The 27,346-nt window shown below is 37.5% G+C and overlaps 1 protein-coding gene across 1 annotated transcript in view; it reads right to left on the bottom strand.

The window, feature by feature from the left end:
- The window catches only part of THSD7A (thrombospondin type 1 domain containing 7A), a 455,780-nt gene that overhangs the window by 178,754 nt on the left and 249,680 nt on the right, over positions 1–27,346 (bottom strand). The window contains exon 5 of the mRNA XM_073809674.1: positions 530–685. Within this exon, the coding sequence (XP_073665775.1) occupies positions 530–685 (156 nt within the window). The remainder of the gene's footprint in view (positions 1–529; positions 686–27,346) is intronic.

The raw sequence follows: 27,346 nt of genomic DNA, 5'->3' as shown, positions 1-27,346 counted from the left end.
TAAAAGCAATATTTATTATTAGTTTGTTTACCTTCAAAGTAATAAGTAGTTCTGTTTATTAGGCACTAGCTACAGGTCAGGCAATGAAATAAGTGCTTTATGTTTATCTCATTGAGTCTTTAAAGAAAACTTGGGTACCAGATCATATTACATCCCTTTTACAGGTAAGGGAACAAAGATTTAAATAAGTTAATTAACTTATCTAAACAACAGAGGACAGACTAGGTTTTCCAATCCACGTCAGTCTGACACCACAGCTCATCTTAACCACTGCACCAACTGCGTCAGACGCTCTCCATCTGTTGTCTAAATTAACAAGCATCTTGCCTACGTTCTGCAGTTTTAATCTTCTGGTATCATCACCAGAATAGGTTTATAATTCTTTTGTGCTAAAGATCAATACTCTTTAGCCATTCTGGAAAATACTGCAAACGAATGATCACAGGAACACAGAGCAGCACTTGTTAATAATTCATGGTTTGACCCAATTTGATGGGAGTTTTAAGCATGCCATTTTAATATTACATACCTTTTTTGCCTTGCTGGTCATTACAATTTTCGTAAGTACAAGGTCCCCAAGCTGTCCAGGGTGAAACCTCACATTCAATAGGACAGGGAATGTGGCACAGCTGTGTCGTATTAGGGATAGGGCCAGCACATGATTTCAAGTCCACTGGTTTTGAGGCTGTTTGGAGAAAAACAGAGGTTCCTTAAGAATTAAACAGGTTGTTATGGTCAATAATACGGTTTTTCAGAGCAGTTTTGTGTACGGAGAAGGAAAATGCTTAAAGAAGCACCACCAAGACATTACTCGAATGCTTCTCAGCTCCATCCTGAGAATAAAAGGAGACAGAAGGAGTGGGGGGAAAAGAAGCAGTGTAGTACAGTCAGAGGAAACTGGGCTAGAAGGCTTGCAGACTGTTTGATCACCAGCTTCACCACTAATTAGTCATGCCATTAATAATGCTGAGTCTAACTTTCCTAGTCAGTAAAATAATCCTTACAGTTAATTTTATTTCTAAAATTTTATAGTTAGGTTCTAAAAGAGGAGAATTTAGAGGACTGAACAGAGTAGGAGGGGAACTACAGCTTTAACGTACATGGAAAAAATCTCCACTGAGTGGCTCTGGCAGAGAAGGCCCCCTTCCCTTTTGGTCTGCAGAAAGGTGACTGATGGATATGATGAAGGAAGAGCTCGGGCCACCAAATGGGGCATCTCTATCTCTGACTGCATGACTCACCAGATACTTTCCAGAACTTTAAAGAATATACTATTTGCATATGTGATCCAAAGCTCAGAATTGCTAAGGGGACAAATTTATAATTGTCCACGTATGTTCATGAGTTGACCAATGAACTGTGTATAAATACTGCTAGCCCTTGCTTCTCTTCTGCTATGATGACTGCAGTTTGGCTATTTTGTACAGCACAGGTATTTGATAGTTAACGTCAGAAGGTGTCCACAGTTCTGATTAAAAATGACTGAGTAAGAATGATACTTAAAACTTTATGGACATCACAAGAGAATCAAGTTTACTACTGTCATAAAAATTTTGAGACGTAAATGTCTTAAGACACACATTTCCTTTAATAAAAGCTAGCCCCTGTTACTCTCTGATACTTTGAAATGCCCATGCATGTAGCATAGAAGCCTGAAATAAGCAAACTGTAGATACTTGTATATCCCTCAACTTTCTGCACACAGAATCATAAATGCTACCTAAAGACTATTATCTCCTCTTTCTGCCACAGCTTTTCAGTTCTGAAAAATATTCTATAGATTTTGTTTTTATTTTTTCTTCCTAGGAGTACTTATTTTCATCCCCTCCCACTCTCCGCCCCCCATCCCCCACCCCACCCCGGAACACACACACACACACACACACACACACACACACACACACACACACACACACACACACACACACACACACACACACACACACTGCAGTGAAAATAAATGACTGGGCATCCCTAATTTGCTTAGCATGAGCACCAAGAGCATTCTCACTTAAGCTTATCAGAATTGTTGCTAATTTGTATCATAACATTAGGCAAAGCCAAAAATGATTCATTGGATTGCTTTCCAACAGTGAAAGTGCTTGGCACACTGATGACAGAAAATACAGGAATAAATGTTTCATTTCTCTGAATATAAAAAAATGACATCAATGATACATATCTCACATAAAACGATTTGTTTTTAATATTTTTACAGGTGTAAGAGTCTTGTGATGGTTAACTTCATGCGTTAACTTGCCTGGGCTAAGGGATGCCCACATAGCTGGTAAAACACTGTTTCTGGGTGTTTCTGTGAGTGTGTTTCTGGAAGCGATTAGCATTTGAATCAGTAGACTAAGTAAAGCAGATTGCCCTCACCACTGTGGGCGGGGCATCATCCAATCCATTGAGGCCTGAATAGAACGAAAAGGTGAAGGAAGGGTACATTCCTTCTCTTCCTGAGTTGGGATATCCATCTTCTCTTCCCCCTGGACATCAGAGTTCCTGGTTCTGGGAAACTGGGTATTACACCAGTGGCCCACTCCCAGGATCCCAGGAGCTGATTCCTATAATAAATCTCCTCTTACATACCTGTATATATACTATTGGTTCTGTTTCTCCAGAGAATCTTGACTAATATAAGTCCACAATATGAAGAAAAACTCCTATAACTGCAAATTAACATACGCGATTCCTTCACTTGTTGAATCCTTCAGACTATCATTTAAATTAGTGGTTATATGTATAATTACCTGAAAAGTCTCCATTTTTTTCCTTTCAATTGACTAAAAGTAACTTTAGTCTTTAGTGTTATTATATAGTGTTGGAAATTACAGTTACTATAAAGGGAAGTCTACTGAGCATGCAATTGTGAGAGCTATGATTACAGCCTGAAGAAATTTATTTTATATATAAGACTGAAAACTGTAGGAGGAAAATACAGTTTTTATTAAGGAAAAAGGTACAAACATTAATTCCTGGCCATTTTTCTAAAGCTTAATGTTAGCTCTTGGTGTATTTTGAATAAATCAAATAGAAAAATCGGTCACAGATTCTTCTTGAGCTATTAAAAGAGAAATGTGACAAATAAAGGTTTAAGGAAGTGTTGCTTGAAGCAAAATACTCTTAAAATCTTCTGCTAAGCTGAGCAAATCAACACAGAGATAATACAGTCCTTGAAAAATAGTACCAACTAAAAAGTGGTACTTGCTATCTGCTTCTACAAGGATTAAACCGTAAGCTGCTGACCTTCCACATACCCTGAAAGGAGTGCAGGGTGGAGACCAGGAAGGAGGCACCCTGTGCTCTGGGAAAAACTGGCAAAACAGGCCTTCAGATAGATATTTTCAGGAGAAGATTTTATGAGCCCAATTCTCGCGACTCCCCATAGCTGAAATGGCACTAAAATCCTTCATGGTGATGTCTGCTCCTTGTGACTAGCAGCAACCTTCTGCAAAAATGTGTGCTTGGTTGCATGTACTCCCCCTTCACCAAAATCACATATACACTGACCTTCCCCCCTTACCTCTTTGGAGCAGTTTCTCAGAGCTATATGAAATGCTGTCTCCCGGACTATAGACCTCAATCTGCCCCAAATAAACTTAACTCACAACTCTCAACATTGTGCATTTTTTTTTTTCAGTTGACAATAGCCTCAATTTTACAGATAATTTTCTATCTATCTATCTGTCTGTCTATCTTTCATTAATCAAAGAAAGACAGGGGGAGAGTATTTTCTGTATGATTCTATTCCTTTGGTGATTTTCATTATAGGTTTTCTTATCCAGTATATGCTGATTCTTTCTGTTTTTTGCATTTTCAACTTTTTATTTAAAAAAACACCGTAAATAAATGTTCTCGGCTGGTTTTACAAATATGAATCACACAATTATTGATCTAACTGGTGGGGTTCTATCTTAGACCTTCCCTGGCATACAAAGAGTTGGCAAATGTGAGGCTACCACTTCAAGCCTCATGCCCATAGCACAGATTGACCAGTGGAGGTACCAGGACAAAACTACAGCCAGAAAAACAGAGGGCCTTGGGTAGTGAGAGCACAGTTTCAACAGAGTCAAATCTGTGCCCATAAACAGTATATATGCTGATTAATGTAAATCACAGATACTAGTTTAACTCCTCAAAAGTGGTCTTTTTTTTTGGCAATTGCCCAAGATTTATTTGGAATCAGTGTGATTCAATAATGAAGTAAAGAACAGACCTAGGAGATCTTACTGGGTTCTAATTTAATCTGTGGGACATAATTCCTATAGTTGTGTATTACATAATGTAGTGTTTATTGCTGATCCCTTGTTCTCAAATATCGACAACTAAATTTTCTAAAGTGGCCCAGTCATTATTCTTATATAATTTTACTAGAAATTATAAAGAAATTGTTCATCCAGTACAAGTTCCAAGGAAGTATATATTAGATTTTTTTTGTCTTATTGTTGATCTCTTGAAAATAAAGGAGACCTTTTATTGTTCTCATACGACTTACAGGGTTTTCAATTATATGTACTTTGTACGCTTCACAGGGTCATAAAAGAATGTCTGAACTTTTCAGGACTTAATAAAACAAACAAAAAAATGAAACTGGTGCATTTTTGTAGGTAGGTCTGAAATATTTTTATATTTGTATATTCAGAGTATTACGATGGAAAAGAAATTCATTATAGGAGGTAAACTTAAATCATCTGTTTCCAGTAATGTGGCCAATGAGGTACTCTGAAAATATATTCACTGTATAATCCCTAAGAACAGTGAATATATAACTTTTTGAATTAAATGTTTTATTCTGAGATAATTGTAGATACACATGAAATTGTAACCTCACAGAGATACCACATACCCTTTACCCAGTTTCCCCCAATAGTCAGATCTCACAAAACTATAGTATAATACCACAATCAGAATACTGGCATTGATACAGCCAGGGTACATGTACTGGGTTGAATAGTGCTGCCCCCTGCTCAAATGTCTACTAAAAACTCAGAACACGACCTTATTTGGATATAGGGTCATTGCAAATGTAATTAGCTAATGAGGTCCTACTGGATTCAAGTGAGTCCTAAATCCAATGACTGGTGTCCTTATAAGAAGTCCATGTGAAGACACACAGAAAGGAAGGCACTGCAATAATGGAGAGAGATGGAGTGATGAAGCTACAAGGATTGCCTACAGCCACTTTGCTCCTAATCTTAGAGAGAAAGAATTCAGTCTTTCGCCATTAAGCATGATGTTACCTGTAGGTTTTTGCAGATGATCTGTACCAAGTTGAGGATGTTTCTCTCCATTCTTATTTTTCTGAGAGTTTTTATTATGAATGGGTGTTGAATTGTGTCAGATGCTTTTCCTCCATTGTTTGATGTTATCATGTGATTTTTTTTTCTTTAGCCTGTTAATACGGTGGATTATATTAACTGATTTTCCAACATTGAACCAGCCATGCATCCCTGAATACACTGTACTTGGTCCTAGTCTTCAATTCTTATAATGTATTACTGAATTCTAATTGCTAATATTTTTGTTAAGGATTTCTGTATCTGTATTTATGAGAGATTTTGGTCTGTAGTTTTCTTTTCGTTCTAATATCTTGGTCTCTGTTCCCTCTTTTCCTATTTTCTGGATAGAAAAGATCTGTTTCACATTGAGTGAGTTACAGTAGTTTATAGTTTTTTTATTTTTATTTTTTAAATTCCTTCTATTTAGTCTAAGTTGTCAAATATATGTTTATAAAGTTGTCTGTGGTATTCCCCTGTTATTTTGCTGTCTGTAAGGTCAATAGTGATAGCCTCTGTTTTATTCCTGATGTTGGTGATTTGTGTCTTCTCCCTTTTTTACTTTAGTAGTCTTGCTAGAGTTTTCAACATTAATAGTCTGTTCAAAGAACCAGCTCTTTGTTTCACTGATTTTCTCTATTGTTTTGGTTTTCAATTTCACTGATTTCTGTTCTTATTTTTATTATTTTCTTCCTTTTGTTGGCTTTCATCTTATTTTGCTCTCTTTCTTCTTGGTTCTTTAAGTGGGAGTTCATATCATTGATTTGTGTCTTATCCTCTTCTAATGTAAGCATTTAGTGTTATAAATTTCTTTTTCAGCACTGGTTAGCTATGTCTCACAGATTTTTATATGTTATATTTTCATTTAATTCAGTTCAAGTATTTTGATTTTCTTTGAGAATTCCTCTTTCACACATGGCTTATTTAGAAATTGGTTGTTTAGTTTCCAAGTGTTTGGAGACTGTTATCTTTCTGTGATAGAATTCTAATTTGGTTCCCACTGTGCTCAGAGAACACACTGTGTATGATTTAAATTCTTTGAAATTTGCTGAACTTTGTTTTATGGATCAGGGTATGGTCTATCTTAGTAGATGTTTCACAGATACCTGAAAAGGAAACGTGTTCTGTTGTTGGAGTGTTCTACAAATGCTTAATAAATTCTGTTGGTTGATGTTGTTGAGTTCTTCTGTATCCTTGCTGATTTCTGTATGAGGAGTAGAATGTTGTCATCTCCAACTTTAATTGTGGATTTGTGTATTTCTCCTTTCAGTTCTATCAGTTTTTGTTCACATATTTTGTAGTATGTTGTTCAGTGCATATACATGTAAGATTTCATTATCTTCTTGGTGGATTGACCCTTTATCATTATATAATGTCCTTCTCTGTTTCTGGTAATTTTCTTTGCTCTGATGTCTAATTTATCAGATATTAATATAGCTACTCCTGCTTCTCTTTGAATAATATTTTCATGATTTATCATTTTTCATTATTTACTTTCAACCTGGGATATTGCTATATTTGAAGTGAGTTTCTTGTTGAATGTGTATAGTTGGGTCATATTTTTAAATCCACTTTACCAATTTGTGTTTTTTCTCCTTGTAAGTCTAATTTTTTATAGGTACAGAATATATTTTAATTTTTATATTGTGTTAGAAGCAAATTAAAACATTGCCTGAATAAGCATCTGTTAGGGTCTTTTAAAATCTGCTCCCACTGGTGTTTATGAGTGGTGGTCTTCTCTCACTACAAGTCTGAGATGTGGGAGGCAAAAGGGAACTGAGCATCTTGTCATTTCTTGAGTCTTAAAATCTCTAGCTTGCCTGCCTCCCTCTCCGACTTTCAGAGTCATCTTAATGGTCTGTTTACTATATAATGTTCAGAATTTTTTTTTTAATTTAGTAAGAGAATTAGGAAAAATTACATCTTTTCTATATTCCTGGAAGCAGAAGCCTATATGTTATTTAAAACATAAAACCTTTCAATTTTATAACTAGGATCACAAGAAAGGAAAATCCTCAAATGATTCCCCAAATCCACAGCATGAATCTGGTATGGTACCAGAGTCCTAAAGCTGGCCCCTCCCTTGAGGCAGTACTGATCCCAGGTCATAGAACTTGCATATCCAGAGTTCTTTAATTACCAGGGACAAAGGAAGGCATTTTCAGACAGAAAATGAGAGTTAAGCTATAACAAACCATCATTAAGGAAATTTCTAAAGGATTTATTTCTCATACAAAGGACAGTGAACAGAGAAGCAGGGTCTAAGATGCCAGATGGAATGGTGGCCAAAGAAAATATTAAATGTGAGTAAAAGTAAACGTTGACTGTAAAAGCATAATTATGATGATTAAATAGGGGAGTGTGGTAGGCAGAATAATGGTCCCCCAAAGATCCCATGCTTTAATCCTCTGAATTTGTGAATATGTTATCTTAATGGGAAAAAGGACTTTGCAGCTGTGATTCAGGATTCAAACCCTGAGATGTGGAAACTATCCTGGATTATCTAAATTGGCCTAATCTAACCACATGAGTCCTAAAAAGCAGAAAACCTTTCTCAGCTGGTCAGAAAGGTTAGATGGAAGAAGGAGGAGGAGAGATTCAAAGCATGAGAGGTACCTGATTTGCCATTCTGGCTTTGGAGGAGAGGGTGTAAAGGCCAAGGAATGTGGCCTCTAGAAGCTGGGGACAGTCCCTAACTAGCAAGGAAATGGAGATCTTACTTTTCCAACTGCAAGAAACTGAATTCTGCCAACAAGCCGAATGGGCAAGGAAACAGATGCTTCTCTAGAGCTTCTAGAAAGGAACGCAGCTGTGCTAAGCCCCTGATTTTAGCCAGGTGAGAACCATGTCAGACTTTCGACCTACAAAACTATAAGATAAAATGTTAAGTTTTTGGTACTTTGTTATGGCAATGATAGAAAACTAATACAGACAGTTATAAACAGCAGTATAGAACTAAAATACAAGACTACATAATATGTAAGTTGGTGAAAGGTAATCAGAGGTAAAGCAGTTTAAAGCCCTTAGCAAGGTAAATATATTAATTATAGATTGTATTCATTTAGGTCTGAACCTTAATATTTTAAGGTAATCTCTTTATATAAATAGGATAAGGATGTGTAACTTCCAAACCAAGGGAAAAAATGCAACAATAGCAAAACTGTTGCAATAAATTCAAAGGAAGGCAAGAAAGAAGAAACAATGAAACAGAAAAAATGTAACAAAGAATAAAATAAGATGGAGGAAATGAATGCAAGAGTATAAATCACTATAACTCAAATATTATCAGACTTAATAAAAAAATAACATCTGAAATGACATTTTATATCCACTAGTTTATCAGAAAATGTACATGTTTGACAATACCAAGTGCTGGAGAAGATGTGAAGCAGCCAGAGCAGTTAAACACTGCTGGTAGAAATTTAAATTGTTTTACCCATTTTGGAAAATAACTTGGAATTTTCTAGCATGTTTGAAGACAGGCATACTCCCAGGTATACAGTCTGGAAAAAGCTATCAGACATCAGACATTTACCCCAGGAGATATTTATAAGAACTGTCATTGTAGCATTGTTTATAACTGCAAATATCTAGGAGTAACTCAGGTATCCAACAAAAAGGGAATGGATATTAAATTATGGTGTCAATACTATGGTGTCAATACAATGCTATACAGAGGTGGAAATAAATAAACTACAGGACAATCGCTGATATGATGAAACCCACAAATATGTAACAAAGAGTGGAGAAAGCAAGCCAAAGAAGAATATATACTAAATCAGCAGTCCCCAACCTTTTTGGCACCAGGGACCAGTTACCACAGAAAGTGGTCCACAGCATGGGGGTTGGGGACTCCTGTACTAAATGATACTATTCATATAAAGTTTTAAAAAGCAAGCATTATCACCATGTTTTGGGATAAATACGTAAGTCTGGAAAAGAGGAGAGTGGCCACCATTGTCTGGGAACTGGCCTGATCTTTTCAGCTAGGCTATGATGGAGTAAGACAAAAAGTAAGACTACTTCATTTGTCTAACTAAAAACAAGGTCACCGTGGGAACAGCCAAAATATCACATATTCCCATCTCCCAGCTAATATGAGTGAGTTCTGCTTCTTTATCAGTTACAGCTTTAGACTCCCTCTAGTCTTTCCTACTTCCAAAAATAAGGTTTATTAAGATACCTGGTTATAGAATTACTCTTGCTTCCTTACAGCATTCAATCCACAGCAAAGCTCACTTATTTAAAGCCCCCTAAAATAATTACCTAACTGAAGCCCAAATCCTAATATAAGTGCTTTCTGACCCTCTTACTGAGATGCCCCTGGTTGCCCAGGGTATGGGCTCTCCCTTGCTGCAAAAAGTAATAAACCCAACTTGTTCAAACACAGGTGTGTAGCTGGTGGTCTTTGGCTGAAAAGCTTGGGCATGTCAAATACATAAAGAAAAGCAAGGAATGTTAAACATAAAATTGAGAATAGGAGTCCCACATCCTGTGATGGAGTGGATGTGAGTTATTTAATAACAAATGCTTACTGGCATTTACAATGTACCAGGCAATGCTATGGTGCTCCAAGTACTTCACAAATATTAATTCATGTAATTCCCTCAAAACCCCATGGGATAGGTATTTCAATTATCCCCATTTGCGGTGGTGGTGGTGGATAATTATTTCCAAATGGGGAAACTGAATATGGAAAGGTTAAGGAACTTTCCCAAAGTCACACAGCTAGGAGATAGTATATTTTGGACTCATATCCAGGCAGTTTGGTTCCATAATCTTCAGTGTGTACTTCTAAGTACTACTCTATGCAATCTTGGAAGGATAAGTGAGGGAGCTTCAATAATATGTAACAATATGTAATGAAATGACACACACACACACACATGCAAATCCATTTGAAATAGGTCATAATGTATTGAAGTACAGTTAATGGGGATTATTAATATTGTATATGTATGTCATAATAGTAAAATGAGGCTATCAAGATAATCCTGGGGCTTCCCTGGTGGCGCAGTGGTTGAGAGTCCGCCTGCCGATGCAGGGGACACTGGTTTGTGCCCCGGTCCGGGAAGATCCCACGTGCGGCGGAGCAGCTGGGCCCGTGAGCCATGGCCGCTGAGCCTGCACGTCCGGAGCCTGTGCTCCACAACGGGAGAGGCCGCAACAGCGAGAGGCCTGCATACCACACACACACACAAAAAAAGATAATCCAGCATCAGCCCTGGTGGTCAATCACTGAAAATTATTCTTTCATATATCAGTTGGGAATGGAACTAAATTTTCATTCTACAAGAGATCAAGAACTGGCTGTCCAACTAAATTACTATTAAAATGGGATGTTCTGCACCTATAATCTTAATAATAATAGTAAATACTTATATTTAATTTAGCAAATAAATTCTTTTAATCCTCACAGCAATCTCATGAAGTAGGTACAAAAGTAGTAATCCCAAATTTGGAGATGAGGAAACTGAGGCACAGAGAGATTAAGTAACTTGCCTAAGGTCACACAGCTAATCGGAGGTAGCTGGTATCTGACTTCAGAGACCATGCTCTTATCCACTTTGCTATATACTATGATATGACAATTAGTAGAAGCCACATTCTTCCCCCATTTAACTCCAACTCCTAGAAGTCTATAATATGAAGGGTGGCCTGAGTAGAAGACATACACATTTTTTTTTTTTTTCGGTACGAGGGCCTCTCACTGTTGTGGCCTCTCCCGTTGCAGAGCACAGGCTCCGGACGCACAAGCTCAGCGGCCATGGCTCATGGGCCCAGCCGCTCCGCGGCATGTGGGATCTTCCCGAACCGGCATCGGCAGGCGGACTCTCAACCACTGCACCACCAGGGGAGCCTCATACACATTTTTTAAACAGTCTATTTGATTACTGCTGTGGGGGTGACAGAAGAAACTGGAAGTGATATTTATCTGGCAAGTGAGTCCTCAGTATTTTAATAAGAAACATTTTAGATTCTCATCTATTTTTAATACTAAATTTTTAAAACTAAGTAATTTTTGTTCTAATGCCTAAAAAATACACATGTGTATTTTAAACTTTTTTTATCACGAAATTATATATTTGGATTCTTAAAACATTCTAAATGACAGATCTCACACCCAGCCTACTTCAGACCTATTTGTACAACAATACGCCTTTTGTGAGTCATTCGAAAGATATATTAGGGTTCAAAGGTTGAGAAAAGTGCAATAGGTTTAATAATTCATTCATCCATTTAGCAAAATGGCTGAGCATTTTAGGCATTCAAAGTCTCCTGATACTGTATTTATTTTCCACTGTCTTCCCTGAAAATCTATCTTTTTCTTGAAATAGCACTGCTTCTTTAAAGAAGCTTATTTCATTGCTAATTCAAAAGTACAAGGAAATTCTCTTGGATTTAAGTCTTAGTTTCAGTATAGGAACTGACCAAACACTATTATTAAACATAAGGATGCCTGCTAACAAAAGAGATTCCAAAGATCTATAAATAAAATCAGTTACAAATGGCTTTCCTTTCCTTTGTTCTTATATTGCTCAAAGTGTTAAAATAAATATTAGATGCCTACTCTGTGCAAAGCTCTGCCACTGTGTTAGGAACGTTATGCCTAAGGGTGCTATAGGGTCAATGGCAGTGGCAATGATGGTTTGTTGGTTTTTCTTAATTATTACAAGTATGTGATAGTAATTTAGGGTATATTTAACCAAAGTAGTTTGAATTCCACTAAAGTTCTATTGATGGTTTATTCAACCCTCACTTACCGCTAGATGTAAGAACTGATGTCAAGCAAATAAAGCCTATGTCCTGAAAATTAATCAAATTCTACATGTATCAGTGGTTGCTTAAAGCTTTTTGAAGATGTTCTTGTACTAAACTTTATTCACGGAAGTTTCTTTTATCTTTCATGGGCTGGCATAGTTAATGGGGACATAAAACCCACTTCCTTCTTAATAATAGAGGGCATTGTTTTAAGATAATACACTTATTCTTTAATTAATTTTGCAACCATATTTAAAATGATGGTTGAGAATTATCTCTCGGTATTTAATGTGCTTTGAAGCTTACTGCCAGTCCTTTCTGCCTATGATTAATTCATTATAGAGCTATTGTTTTGGATTAATCATTTCTTATATTAACACATATAGTTTACTTAGGAAGCATACATGACAGTCTTGAGTGCATTTTCTATACCATAATTAATGTTTTCAGTATCCGATGGACCATCGCTGCTTCTGTGCAGCTCACGTACTGATAGCCATGATTTTCAGCCCCAGGCCATCCTGTTTGGCCACAGCTTTCTTCCTCTTTGTGCTTGCTTGTCCTTGCTCTTTGGATAACCTCTTGAATTGTGTTGAGGTCACAAATCAAAACATCTGAGGCCACAAAACATTTTTTAATTTTGTTTTTCTTATATTAGACAATTTCAGAGCTAAGGTATTTGAATGGTCCCTATGTTTGAAACTGTGGTATATTTACATTTTTCTGATTTTTCTGTTTGCTTATTCTTTGGGGGTTAAAGCCCAGGCTTGCTCTATCTTGGTTTTAATAGTCAAGTGAAAGTTGCACTGGATACATTTTATAAATTTAGGTTAAGGTTCTTCCCAAATATCCCAATAATGAATATTTAGGCCCAGATTAAAATAAGAAGAGAGCATTCCTCTTTCTTTTCTTGTCAGCTATATATTCTAGTTTTAACTTTTCAATTATGGGTGTTAAGGAGACTGACGGTGGGGAAGGAGCTAGCCCATGAACACTAACAGTGTTGTAAACTTGACAGACTGGGCAGACTTTTAAGAAGGCCATCTTCTCCCTATAAAGGACTCCACCCACCCTGCGGCTGGTGTGCTGTCAGCAGAGTTAGGAGGGCACCAAGTGATGGGCCTGTTACTTCTTTTGTCTGCAGCCTTCACTCTGCTGTGCTGATGCCAGGGAGAGGACTGTCAGATCCCTTCCTACTTCTCTCAGGAATTCTAGTCAATCCCCCAGGTGCCTCTGTTCCTTCCATCTTACATCAATATCACCCCTAGCAAATAGAAACTCCTTTAAGGGTCTAGCCTCTGGACGGGCTCTCTCCTGGTTTCAAGGACTGACACAGGTTTTTCCTCTATTTGTATATTCCACTGGTCATTTTAGGAAACTACAGAGAGAGGTTCATATGCCTATGCTTACAACGCCAAACTCCCTCGACTATCCTCGTGTCTTGACTCAAATAAAACAGAACTGTGCTATCCTTTTAAGTATTTATAGGGACAAACATATGTCAGGTAATTTCTCTCAGGGACCCTGATTCCTATAAAACAAGAACATTTAAAAATACATGGGACTGTTCAAAATATATACCTTCATAGCAATGTCAATCATATTAGGATTTAAATTTCACAAACTGTATCAACAGCTTGACGAGGACATCACTCTCCTACTACAGGGATGTACCATCTGTCATAACACTGCAGTATGAAGGTTTTTTTTTTCCTTTTTTTTTCTTTCTTTTTTTTAAAAATATAGGACATATTGTCGAATAATCTATATAAAAGTCACACTGAAATCTTCCAACAACACACTATTATTGACTCAAGTTACCATTTACAATGTCCCTAACTTGGAAAATAACATTAATAGACAATGTAAATTAAAAGAAGCAGTTTGGAGCCTGTATGTTATCCAAAATATAATGACAGAGAACCTTAGCAGTTAGAATTTCAAAGAACTGCAACTTTCGCTTTAAAAAGGGTTATTTAAAAAGTTGGAATATCTAATCAAACAAGGCCTGCAACTAGCTCCAGAGACTTGCTGAGCTCCTCCAAATATAATTGTTCTGATGATCAAGTGTATTAGTCTGTTAGGGCTGCCATAACAAGATAGCACAGACTAGGTGGCTTGAACAACGGAAGTATATTTGCTCACAGTTCTGGAGACTGCAAGTCCAAGATCAAGGTGCCGGCAGGGTTAGTTTGTATGAAGCCTCTCTTCTGGCTGCCTTCTCACTGTCCTCACACAATCTTCTCTCTGTGCACTCATCTCTGGCGTCTTCCTCTTTTTCTAAGGACACCAGTCCTATTGGATTAGGGCTCCACCCTTTTGATCTTATTTAAGCTTAGTTACTTCTTTAAAGACCCTATCTCCAAAAAAAGTCACATGGGCGGTTAGGGCTTTAACAAATGAATTTGGGGGGAACACAATTCAGTCCATAATACCAAGCTTGATGGGATATTGAAGAAAAAATAATCTGTGATAATGACTTAAGCATAGTCATATTCACTGGCATATTTTATCAACTTTTCCCTGTTTTTCTGGGGGGAAAAAAACCGGTGCTATACTTGTATTCACTCAAGTTTCTCCATAGCAGGTTGCTGCCACTATTACTCTCTACACTTTATTTAGAAGCAAACAGAGGTAAATACCTACAGTATGAGATTTTCTGTTTTTCCTGAAATCTTCCATTCTTTTCTCAAAATCTCCATTTATAGAATTCCAAGTGTAGAGTCCCATTTCCTGATCACTGCACAGATGATGAACTTGATAATCAAGAGAAATTTTATGGCTTTTCCTTCTAATGTCTTGGTGTTAAAAAATAAAATACAACCTGGAACACTGAGTCAAAGGCCAAAAGCCTGATTTGTGGGCAGCCTTGAACTGTAACCTCAAAACTACTTACCACCTACAAATAAACCATTGTCATAATGTGTTACTTGGATCCAGGCCCACTCTGATTTTCTGACCCACCCAGTTATTTATACATATCTCAGACCTGATTCTTATTGTAATTACTTTTCTCTACTTAAGTCTTTGTAATTACTCCTAAATTTCCCCTTACACTTTGTCAGGATCAATATTTGTGAATATTTACTTAAGTAACTCACTCAACAAATGTCTACTGAACATCTACTAGGTACCAGGCACATACTGGTACACAGAGATGCTCAGGATTTAGTAGAGAACAAAATAGATAAAGGTATCAGCTTTCTTGCAGTGGGAATACTCATTGAGGGAGTGGGGAAACCTAAAAGTAATAAGCTTAATAAACTACTAACTGGTATAGTATGGTATAAGGCAAAAAGGGCTATGAAAAAAGACAGAAGAGTAGAGGAAGGGGTCTGAGAGTGTGTGTGGGAGAGGTGGGCAATTTAAAGTAGGGTGATCACATCTAGCCTCTTTGAGAAAGAGACATTTGAGACAAGGATGGAAGGAGGGGATGGGGTTATTAGCCAAGCACAAGTCTGGGGCAAGAACATTCCAGGCAGAAGGTGTGGTACGGGAACTGCAAAGGAGGTCCAAGGGATTGGAGAAAAAGGAGCATGAGGCAGAAGCATGGGAGACGGGGTCAGGAGACAAGGGGCAGAAGAGGGAGAAGGGCTTTTACGTGGAGTGAACGGTGGCACAGAGGCAGGGCTTTGAGCACAGGAGTGACACAGCCTATGATTTTGAATGACTGCTCTGCTGCTGTGTTGAGAACGGATTGTGGTGGGACAAGGGACACCTGTCAGGAGGCAAAACATAGTGTTTCAGACCAGGGGTGATAGTGGAGGTGAAGTGGTCAGATAAATATTGAAGGTAGAGCTTGAAGAATTTCCTGAGGAACTGATTGTGAGAATGAAAGAGAGAGAAATCTAGAATGACTCCAAAGATTTTGGTCCAAGCAACTAACATGGAACTTGTGGTTGTCACTGCATCATTCTTCCTTGTTCTTGACTTTTTAGACTGTGATGAGTCTATTTTCTCACACTGCCTTTCAGAAGATCCGCATCCTATGCTGCATACAACATTGCAATTGACAGGAATCCCAATTCCTCCTCCCTGTACCTCTATTTCTGCCCTGTTATGCTCTACCTCCAATTAATCCACCCATTTCTGCAGCTGCCAGCTGTACTGGCAGCTCTGGACTAATCTGCTGGGTTTGACATTCCAACAAAGTTTCCAAGACGTCTAGATTCCCCCTTTATTAGGCTATAACATGAGGGCTGCTAAGGTTCAGCCCATTCATGGTAAGACACATGAAATCCATGTTAAGACTTCTGGAAAAAAAAAAAAAGCACTGAAGTTTCTGGCATTAAACTCTAGTGTGTGTTTCTAAAAAAACCAAATGTCAAAGGTGGCAGAGTCACAACAGCGCTTGTTGGAAAATGTCATCATGTAGCATCAGAGCTTTTTGGAACATGCAAAGTTACTGATTTCTGGGCCTGGGGAGTAGAATCATGATTTTCAAGATCCATGCTTAACCTAACAACAGTGACTTTTCAATTTTCAGTGCATGCAACAATTACTGGAAGGTGGGAGTGAGGAGAGGAGTTGTTTTAAAGAAGCAGACTCCTGGGTACCATGACCAGAAGTTTGGATGCACTACATTTGGATTGAAACCTAAGAATAACCTCAGAATATGAATTTTTAACAAGCACTTCAGCTGATTCTGATGCAAGTAATGCTCAGGCTACCCTTTGAGAAACACAGCTATGCAGGACTAGAGTTGACGTTAACCACAGGATGCCATAACGCTGTGGCACTAAATGCTTATCTTTTAGAAAATGTCATTCATATTCCAGAATAGAGATGCGTGCACTCTTAAAGAATTGCTTGCTATTGTCTTTGGCCATAAGAATATTAAGAATTATTTCTTCAGTGGTATAGTTTTTTCTATTGGTGGTGTATTTCTTCCTGGACATTTTTCTAACCTTAAATCCACCTTTTAATTTATGGTAGCAGGTAAACTGAGTTTGAATACTTTCCCCAAGTTTACACTATATTCTTTTAAATAAAACTGCTTGGAAAATGATACTGGAGACTTGAAAACACCTGCCATTGTAGAGCTCAAGGCTCACTAGGAAATGCTTCTGGAGCTTTGATACTAGTGATCTCCTTGACTCACTTTTGTGGGCTGATACAACTGCATCTTAGGGAAAACGGATAAAATTGTGGGAGAAAGGGGGAGATCCCTAAAGCAGATTGGCTTGTATATTTTGGATATTAAACACTTATCATATAGGTGCTTTGCAAATATTTTCTCCCATTCCATAGGTTGCTTTTTCATTTTGTTGGTGCTTTCCTTTGCTGGGCAGAAGCTTTTTAGTTTGATGTAGCTCCACTACATCATTGTTTATTTTTGCTTTTGCTGCCTTTGCTTTTAGTGTCAAATCTAAAACTCATTGCCAAGGCCAATGTCAAGGAGCTTACCCCCTATGTTTTCTTCTAGGCGTTTAATGGTGTCAGGTCTCACATTCAAATCATCAATAAATTTTGAGCTGAAGTTTTATTAATTATTAATGAACCTCTCTTACATTTTATCTCACAGATCTTAAACTTTTTAATCTAAACTTTATTTCTTTCACATTTATGTTTTTCTTGACTTCTAGCCTATATTAATGAAAATCTTATTTTTTTCATTTTTATTTTAATGGTATTTTGAGTATACTATTACCTCATTACTTTTCCTCTAAATCTTTTTGTACAATTTAAAAACTCTACTCCTAACCTCTCCTATTGTTATTATTTTTAAATTCTCTGTTCTCATATAGTTCAGATTTTTTTCCTCTGGAAGCAAAAATGAGAGACTCCGCAGCAATGTATATGGAGTGGGGAATTCTCCTTTTACTCTGCTGACCTTCTGATTAACCCCAAAGCGTCTCTGAGTGTTTCCAAGTATCCCTTAAAAAATGGAACGGTCTTGGTTTTTAATATTACACATCATTCAAAGTTTACAGGAAGAGCTACATGTTCTAAAATCCATTCAACCTGACACAAAGAATCACTGAATGTGGGGAAAAAAAGAAAATGTCAGCATTACAGCCCGAGCAAGGAGGGACTGTAGGCATTGGGGTGGGGAGAGGCTTTAACCTTCTGGCTTCAACTTGACGAAGGACCAGGTGGCAAACAACCTGAAAAGAACTCTTGGGAGGATATTTAGAAGTGGATCCAAAACTAGGGATCTTGACTTATATGTATTTCACTTGGTTCTTGTGTTCTGTCAAGATGACTTCTGTCTCCAGTCTTGATGAATTCATCAAAGAACCCTCTTGGCTGTAGCGTTTCTCAGCTCCATCCTCAGGTTAGAGGAAAGTTTGCCAATGAGCACAGCAGGATTTAAGTTGGAAGGCCACGTTCATTTGTGAAGACTCATATTAGACCAGCTGGCACCAAATAAATCTGAGAAACCACAGATATGAGAAGGAAAGCTGATCTTTCCTCAAGACTATGGGTTTTGGTTCCACCAGATAAAGCTCTCTGGAACTGAATAAATGGTGGAGGTGCCTCAGATCCTTTATCTGTCACCCAAAAAGAAATTAGGGGTGTTATTCTGGGGGAAGGTAGAGAACTGGGGCCTAGAGGCACTTACTCAATTCCCAAGGTCTAAGCTGACAATTTTTTTTCAGCAGAGACACTGCTTTATTATCTCTGATGAGATTTCAACCCTCATTTGTTATCTTTATTCACATGTATATATCATGTGTTTTTTCCTCTGGGTGCTTTGAGAATTTTCTCTTCATCTTCAGTGTTCAGAAATTTGAGTTTATCGTATTTTTATTGTCATTTTTGTATTTATCCTGCTTGAGTTTTGCTGAGCTTATTACATATGAAAGTTGATGGTTCCTTTTTCAACAAATTTGAGAATATTTTGGCCTTTATTTCTTCAAGTATCTTTTTTCTCATATCACTCTCTGTCTTCCCTATCATTAATACATGGATAGTTTGATATTATTTCACCAATCACGGAGTCTCTCTTCACTTTTTTCCCCCTCTGTCTTCTTTCTCACTGTTCTTCAGATCTGATCATTTCTATTGATCTGTCTTCAAGATCAATAACCCTTTCTTCTACTCAGACTCAATAATTTCTATTGATCTGTCTTCAAGATCACTTAACCTTTCTTTTGCTAGCACCAAGAATAAAACACAATGATTTTTTTTTTTTTACTGCAGATCTGTTACATTTCTGAATTTCCATATTCTTATGTCTATTTTTCTCTTTATACTCCCATCTGTTCACTCTCCAAGACAATCTTTTCCTTTAAACCTTTGAAAATATCTATAATAATAGTTCCTTAAAGTCCTTGTCTGCTAACTGTAATATCTGAGTCCTCTAAAAGTATATTTCTACTGACTGCTTTTTCTTGATAACAGATCTCTTTATTGAATTTTGTGGAATAACTTTTTTTTTTTTTCTTCTGGCCACACCATGTGGCTGCTTGCTGGATCTTACCCAGGGACTGAACCCGGGGACTGAACTAAGTGAGAGCACTGAGTCCTAACCACTGGACTGCCAGGGAATTCCCTGGAGTAACTTTTTATCTTACTTTCTAGACTTTGTGAATGATACGCTGTAGAGAGTCTGGATTATGTCATCTTCCTTTATGAATTTTGTTCTGTCAAACAGTTAAATTGCTAGCAGATCCTTCTGATCTTTTCAAGCTTGGTTTCATTTGGATTAAGGCTTGTCTGGTTCAGATTTGAACTTGGCTGTGACACTGTGGTCCTTACTCCTAAGCCATGAGGGCTGAGGTGTTCAGTGAGGATTCTCATCCTTGCAGGGCTAGAACTTTGACATCTCCCAGCACTGCACTACCTATTCTATCACCACTCAGCCCTCAGCCTTGCAGCATAGGATCTCTGCTAGACTTCACAGAGTTTCAATCTGCACATGTGCAGCCCAGCCCTGGGACAAGGCCCCATGGGATATCCGCACATAGACGCCTGGACTCCACCCCACTCCCCTCAGTGCAAATGCCCTTTCTCTGTACCCTGTCCTGAAATTTCCAGTCATTTCAGCATCCTGGAATTCAGATTCCTAACTCTTTAGTTCAGCAAGACCTGATGCTCTGCTTGTCTTCATTTTTCCTACTCTGTGTTAGGAGAGGAGACCCTCCAGTAGAAGACTGAGGTGATTGATCACCTCAAAATTGTGGTTACAGTTTTCTGCAGCTTGCTGTTTAATGCCTAAAAGCAGCTGCTTTGTAATTTTTGTCCAATTTTATAGTTATTCTTATTGAGAGGTTCCAGTTACTCAATTATAGTTGGAAGCAGAAGCCTAACAATATGCTTGCTTTCCTGATGAGTTAAAATATTTAGTTACCAGGTTTTGTGATATATTTCTAAAGATGCATATCTTATAACTTTCATCTCTCTGGCTATCAAAGTAATAATTCGTTGGAAATCATATATACCGACCCTTGGAGGTCATTACTCAGTCCATTTATTCATTTACTCAACAAATATTTACTAAACAATTATTTTGTGTTGCCTATTCTGTTAGTGATTATTTTCCCCCTAAGTAGCTTCAAGGGATTTATTTTAACACATGTATTAAATAGATCATGGAATTTGTACTATTCAGGTATACTGTACTCCGATATTGTTTTAAAAGTTTTATTTATTGTGCTGTTACAAGAGTGTATGGAGGGGAGACAAGCACACTTGAGTGTTATGATTGGAGATGTCAAACAGGAAGATAAATATATGATTTTGTTCTTCAGAGGAGAATTTGTGCTTAGATATATAAATTTGGGAAGCCAAACAATACCCTAGAGTGCCAAAAATATCATTGCCCAGTCATCCTCTCTCACATCACGCTACTTTGATCCTCCGTATAGTACTTCTTGCTATCTGATAATTTCTTGTTTATCTCTTTGCTGATAGTTTGTCTCTTTCCATAAATATATAAACTCTGTGACAGCAAGAATCTTGTCTGTGCTGTTTACTTCTCTATTTTCAGCATTTTAGAACATTGTCTAGACATAGACAGCATTCAGTAAGTATCAGCTAAATAAATGAAAGAATGAATAACTTCCTGACATAGTAAATGGAAACAGGGACATTATATGTATAATTTTACTGTAATTAAATAGGAATAACCTTAGTAAACCATTCACTCTCAGACATAATTACTTATTTAAAAGAAAGGCACATATTTTAAAAGAAGTATCACTTAGAGGGAAGGTAACTTTTTCTCAACATCAAACTGACTGACAATTAATAACCCTAACTCCATGGCATAGTGGTTAAGAGCACAGGTTCAGGAAGCAGACTTTTTTTGTATGTGTGTGGTACACCGGCCTCTCACTGCTGTGGTCTCTCCCGTTGCGGAGCACAGGCTCTGGACGCGCAGGCTCAACGGCCATGGCTCACGGACCCAGCCGCTCCGCGGCATGTGGGACCCTCCCGGACCGGGGCACGAACCCGTGTCCCCTGCATCGGCAGGCAGACTCTCAACCGCTGCGCCATCAGGGAAGCCCAGGAAGCAGACTTTTTGATTTACAACCCGGGTTATGATATTTACTAGCCATACACCTTGGTAAAATTATTTAATTTCTCTATACCTCAATATTATATAATAACAGTACTTCTTAGGCTTGTGCTGAAGGTCTAATTAACCACTAAATGTAAAACAGAACAATGTCTCACATGTAATAAGCGTCTATCATCTTCTCAATCCTCCTCATCATTATCATTATCACTTCAAGTTAACTCATTTAGGTCCATAGATTTACACTTGCAAATTATTTTATCTTGAAGAAGATACCAGAAAGTTAAACTGCTTCTTCTAAGAGATGGCATTAATGTCGAAGCCTGGTCTCCCTTGCACATGTAACAGATTTTTGCTACGGGTTATGTGCTGGAATAGACTTAAGGACCTTTGATATTCCTTTATCTGTGTCTAAACTTTTTCTCTGTCCTACATCTAGTTAGTTCTGAACTCATCTCACTGTTCGAAGTGGATCATATTTTATTCAAGTTTATGTCTTTGTCAAGCCTTTTGATTTTCTTTTAAGGATGCTAATCCTGTTCTCACCTAGATGATGGCTGGAAAATGTGTCTCTGCATTTAAGTGCAACTAAACAGAAAGCAGAATAAAAGTACTCCAGATCCCTGTGTCAGGGGATGTGAGGGAACTCTCTGCCTCTCAATATCTATCAAAACTCTGAGGAGGGTTGCCTGAGGCAATAGCTGTACATCTATTCATTTAGATATTCTGAACTCTATCCCTGGGTTATCCTGCTTAGCAGAGACCTATAAATCTGTACCGTATCACATTAATCCCTACTGATTTGCCTTTCCTGAGTTACACTTTCACATTTATGCTAGTGGCCTACATTGAGGAAAACTGCTTAAAGAAAAAGCTTCCTTATAAAATTCATTGTGGTGTTTACACTACAGATGTTAATAAAGTTGTAATGCAATACAGTCGCACTATCCTCTTTAGGAAGCCCTACTGATGAATTTTCTTTCTGACCCTAAAACCAGAAATTGTGCTTTTCCTTTAAAACTGGTTCTACTGTCTAATGGATGCTGTGAATTTCATAATTCACTATTCCTCTTTGCACTGGCTATCAAGCTTAGAGTTAAGATACTCACAGGATCTTACGGCACACATATCGTACATTATCTTTATTATATTCATCATTGGTTGGATATCCTCTTACTACTAGCATTTTTCCTTTGTCCCACATTCCTCACCCACTTATCCTTAAAATGACTGTATCTCCTTTTATTTTATATATTTACATAAAACAAAGTGGGGCACAGGTAAGTATTAAAAATCACATAATACGGAAGATTTCTAACTGCATCGAATAAAAGCCGCTTGATAAATTCAAGTCACTCTCAAGCCATCAATATAAGTTATCTTCCCATAAGTAATATCTACTACAGGGAAATCTACATATTTTTACGGAAGACAATCATTACCCTCTCTAAAGCACACTGCACACAGCACAAATGCATACTGTCCACATGGAAAGAATGACTACAGTTCATAGCCAATAGCTGCAGGCTTGATTCTGACAGTGGAAAGTCTGGAACAGAGTAGTTCTGTTCCACTAGGTGACTTAACACAATACAGTAAAGGTACCTTTTCAGGTGATGTATAGGAAATTGCCACTAATCAACAGCTCTTGACCTACAAAACTAACAATTTCATACGATTCAACACAATACTGGTTCACATGCCCATGGGCAAGACTTCATATTGACCTTATAGAACCATCTCAGGGAATGAATCTCTTAATTGTGTTGAATCGTAAAAGGGAATTAAATTATCCTTAATTTTCTTTCAATTTTCTGTTATAAGAGGCATATCTCCATGGCATTTTTGTTTATTTTTGCAACAGAAATATCATCGGATAATTTAATATACTAGAACTGCTTTCAGTGACTTTGATAAAGTTGTGGGTGGCTACTGTACCCAGTTTTTTATTCTGAAGCAAATTCACAGGGCAGAGGAATAAGACTAGATAGAATTTAGACTTGGAGTCAAAAAATGGCTCAAGTCTGTCCTCTGTCACTTGCTGTCTTGGTATGTCTGCGAAAATTTAGTCATGCATTACTAGGAAAACTATCACAACATGTTAGTTTCTTTGCTTACTCCCTTTGTTATGAATTTTTGAAAGACAGTGAGAAATGGATCAACAGTTTTCTTAGTGAAAAACATGATTTTTTATTTTCAAAGTACTTCTGGAAATTCCTAATGGAAGAGGAACTTAACTGATCCCAGGCTTTCTAACCAGACCTAGCTGAGGACATGTAAAACAACAAGACCCTTTTGTAGTTTTTTGCATCTGTTTATTAATATTATTTTGGTCAAAAAAGTTAAGGTCTCCCGGGCATAGTGCTGCCTAACCAATGTGGTTTTAGAAGCCCAGGAATCCTGTGTAACGTTAGGGGCAGATGGACCAGCGTGGCACAGGCTGAGCAGTGATGAAAGTGTGCTTTTAGAGCAACCAAAGAATCCCACGGTTATTGCAAGTATTTCCTTCAGAGTCCTTTGGCAACAGAGCGCTGCCTAAACTTCTCAAGGATTCAGCGTCACAAAGTAAGGGAAGCTGTAATTATTCTGTCTCCCATAAATACAGAAGTAAAATTAGCTCTATTTCTTTTTGCTCTGAAATAATACAAAGGAAGTCTACTTTTTCCAAGAAAGGAGCAATTTCATGGATAATGTAAATACACTAAAGGATTTTGAGACATACTGAAAACAGACTCCATGAATTATACATCCTCTGTTATGTTTCTCAACTAGCAAGGCCAGTATACAATTATGCCTTTATTACATGCAAAATGCTTGGAGTAAAATTATCGTTTAAAAAAATTCCTCCCTTTTCTCAATTTAAGCAGAGAAGTAAACACATAAACAAAAGCAGTTAATACTCATTTGGCATATAATAAGTGCAAGGCCTTATGCTAGGATGTGTTTTACATATGTTATCTCATTAAGCCTTTGCAGAGGAAAGGAAAACAAAGGAGGAAAAGAATGAAGTTAGTGAGGCATACAGATTAATTCAAAATGAAACACTGTAAATTAGATGTCTAGGAAGTAAACATCCTCTCATTGAAGGGCTTTTTAATCTCTCTTAAAGATATTTCTAAATGACACAATTCACAAACTACCCAGACCTCTGGTAAGAATAATGGATCAATTAAAATTTAGGCGGGAAAAAGTGCCATTCCCTCCTCAGAAGCTTAAAATCTTGGGGAGTTGGCATAATACTCATGAGGCAACTGTAAAAGCACAGAATTCTATGTAATCAAATGGTAACTTGTGTAATACAGTATAAGAAGGGCATAGGCTTTGGATGAAAAAAGATAACAGTGTGAAAAAGACAATTTGAAACAGGAGATATGTGGATAGTTGTGACAATGGTGGAAGGTATTTCAAGTCAGATAATAGAGAAGCAGCACAAGAAAAGGAAAAGAAAGGTCACTGGTCTCTGTTGCAACAGGCAGGTGACCCTTGACTTAGAGAAAGTTCTTGTCTATAGACAGACACAGCACAGCATCTGATGCTGAGAATATGTAGCTTTGCTGAATATTGAAAATATGAAAGTATAAACTGATACATCAAAATCACATAACTACAATAATATGGATGGCTACTTTAAATTCTTAGGCTGTGTTCAATATACAATTTTTTTTATAAATTAGCTGACCCCTAGAGGTATTTTTAGTGGATTCCAGACTAATAATATGGACCCTTGTATTTCAAGTGTATTTTTGTGTACAATAAATGGTGAAACCTTTTCAAGATGAATCTGTTGTCACGGCTTCCTTTTCCCACTGCTATTCTACCCAGTTTATTTCCCTTTTTATTGCCCATTGCTTTTAGAAGGAATAAATATTAATGAGTTCCACAACGTAGTTTGTACTCCTCTGTTAACACTGGTGAGAGTAGCTACTCCCTACTGAGCAATCATCGGCAAGGCAGGGAACAGCCTGCCACAGACCACTTCTTTTACATTCTTAGGTTGCAGGAGTGTGCCGCTGAAAAAATGCTATTCATTCGCCAGCGCAGGTCCCTGAGTGTTCATTTCAAAATTCCTTCTGGTGCTATCATTCATCGACAACTGACTCGATGAAATATGTGCTTAAGGGTTACAAAAAGCACACATAGTACAGTCACTCGATAGTGTCAGGTTATGTGACATTTTATCTAATGTTTTTCTTTCATTAATGGAAGGTCCTTTACTAACAGCTATGGCTTCTTTCCATCTTGGGTTACAGATATAAAGTGAGATGAAACAGTATCTCAGTGTAAAGTGTTCTTCCTCACCAATTTCCTAACTTAACTACTAGCAAGGTATAGTGGTTTTCTAAAGATTTGCAGCTCAGGGACCTATAACTAGGGCTCAGTGAACATAACTAAGACCAATATTAGAACTGAAAGTTCTACTTCACTTCTGAACACAAAGAGTGACTTTTCCCAGTCACTCCATTCTTCCCAGTTTTATCTCTAGAACTTTGGGAAACCTGTCTTCAGGACACGAATGCCTGTGTTTCTGTTTCTCATCTTAATGTACTGATTCTCTTTGGCTCAAATAGAGGCCAAAAATCTGTGTTAGAATTTGGGACAGATTCATTAAGAAACCCATGAGGCTTAAGGTCAGGGCGCTTCACATGCACAGGACCCTTCTGAAACCCTGACAGAGATCTTACTGATTTTGTATTTGGAATTTAGCTTTTTTTTTGTTTTTTTTTTTTTTCAGTGCATAAATTACATAAGCCTTGGGCCTCAAAAAGAAAGAAAAACGGATTTCCATTTCCCTATCCCAGTCTCTCCCAAAGCTTTGGAAAGGGCTTTTAAAAGGACCATCATGAGCTTTATGGTAAAATCGTCTCCTAATTATAATCACCACGGTGCTTATAAAACAAACAGAGATTCCTGCACCCATTTCAGACCTACAGAATCACAATCCCAGTGGATAACATCCAGGGATTTTTGCATTTTCTTAAAGCATACAGGTGATTTTTAAACTACATTTTGAAGATACGTGATTTCCAGAAAAATAATATACCCAGTGAATAAGGGTAAAGGTTCTTTGTTAAGGATGGACCATGGTTGTAGTATATTTTCAGATTTTAACTGAAGAGCCCCAAACTGGCATGTCTGTAGAAGTGTCTCCATGTTAGCCTTGTGAAGGGGCAACCCTGAACTTCCAGTAAACAAAACCTTAATACGAGGTTATTTGAGGTTCGGTTATATAAGGTAGGTTATAAGTTCCCTGACAGGGATCAAGTCTGCTTTTTAAAACATTCTATGTTCAACATCATAATCAGTGGTGCAACCTAACAGTTGCTCAGTAAGTATGTACTGAGTGAATGAAGGAATATCACGTGAGATATCCAAATTTTAACACTTCATTGATAGCTTGTGATTGATGTTCAGAAAAGAAACATGGGAGAACAGACACAGAATGAGTTTAACATTAACCCACTGACACATAAAAAGATGCTCAACATCGCTAATTATTAGAGAAATGCAAATCAAAACTACAATGAGATACCACCTCACACTGGTTAGAAAGGCCACCATCAAAAAGCCTACAAATAACAGATGCTGGAGAGGGTTTAGAAAAAAGGAAACCCTTCTGCACTGTTGGTAGGCATGTAAATTAGTGCAGCCACTATGGAGAACAGCATGGAGGTTCCTTGAAAAACTAAAATAGTTACCATACGATTCCACAATCCCACTCCTGGACATATATCCTGACAAAACTCTAATTTTAAAAGAGGCATGCACCCCAATGTTCACTGCAGCACTATTTACAATAACCGAGACATGGAAGCAACCTAAATGTCCATCAACAGACGAG

The sequence above is a fragment of the Tursiops truncatus genome, chromosome 9, assembly GCF_011762595.2.
Source record: "Tursiops truncatus isolate mTurTru1 chromosome 9, mTurTru1.mat.Y, whole genome shotgun sequence".
Classification (NCBI taxonomy): domain Eukaryota; kingdom Metazoa; phylum Chordata; class Mammalia; order Artiodactyla; family Delphinidae; genus Tursiops; species Tursiops truncatus.
Note: the sequence above shows the minus strand (reverse complement) of the source record. Positions and strands in the feature narration are given on the sequence as shown.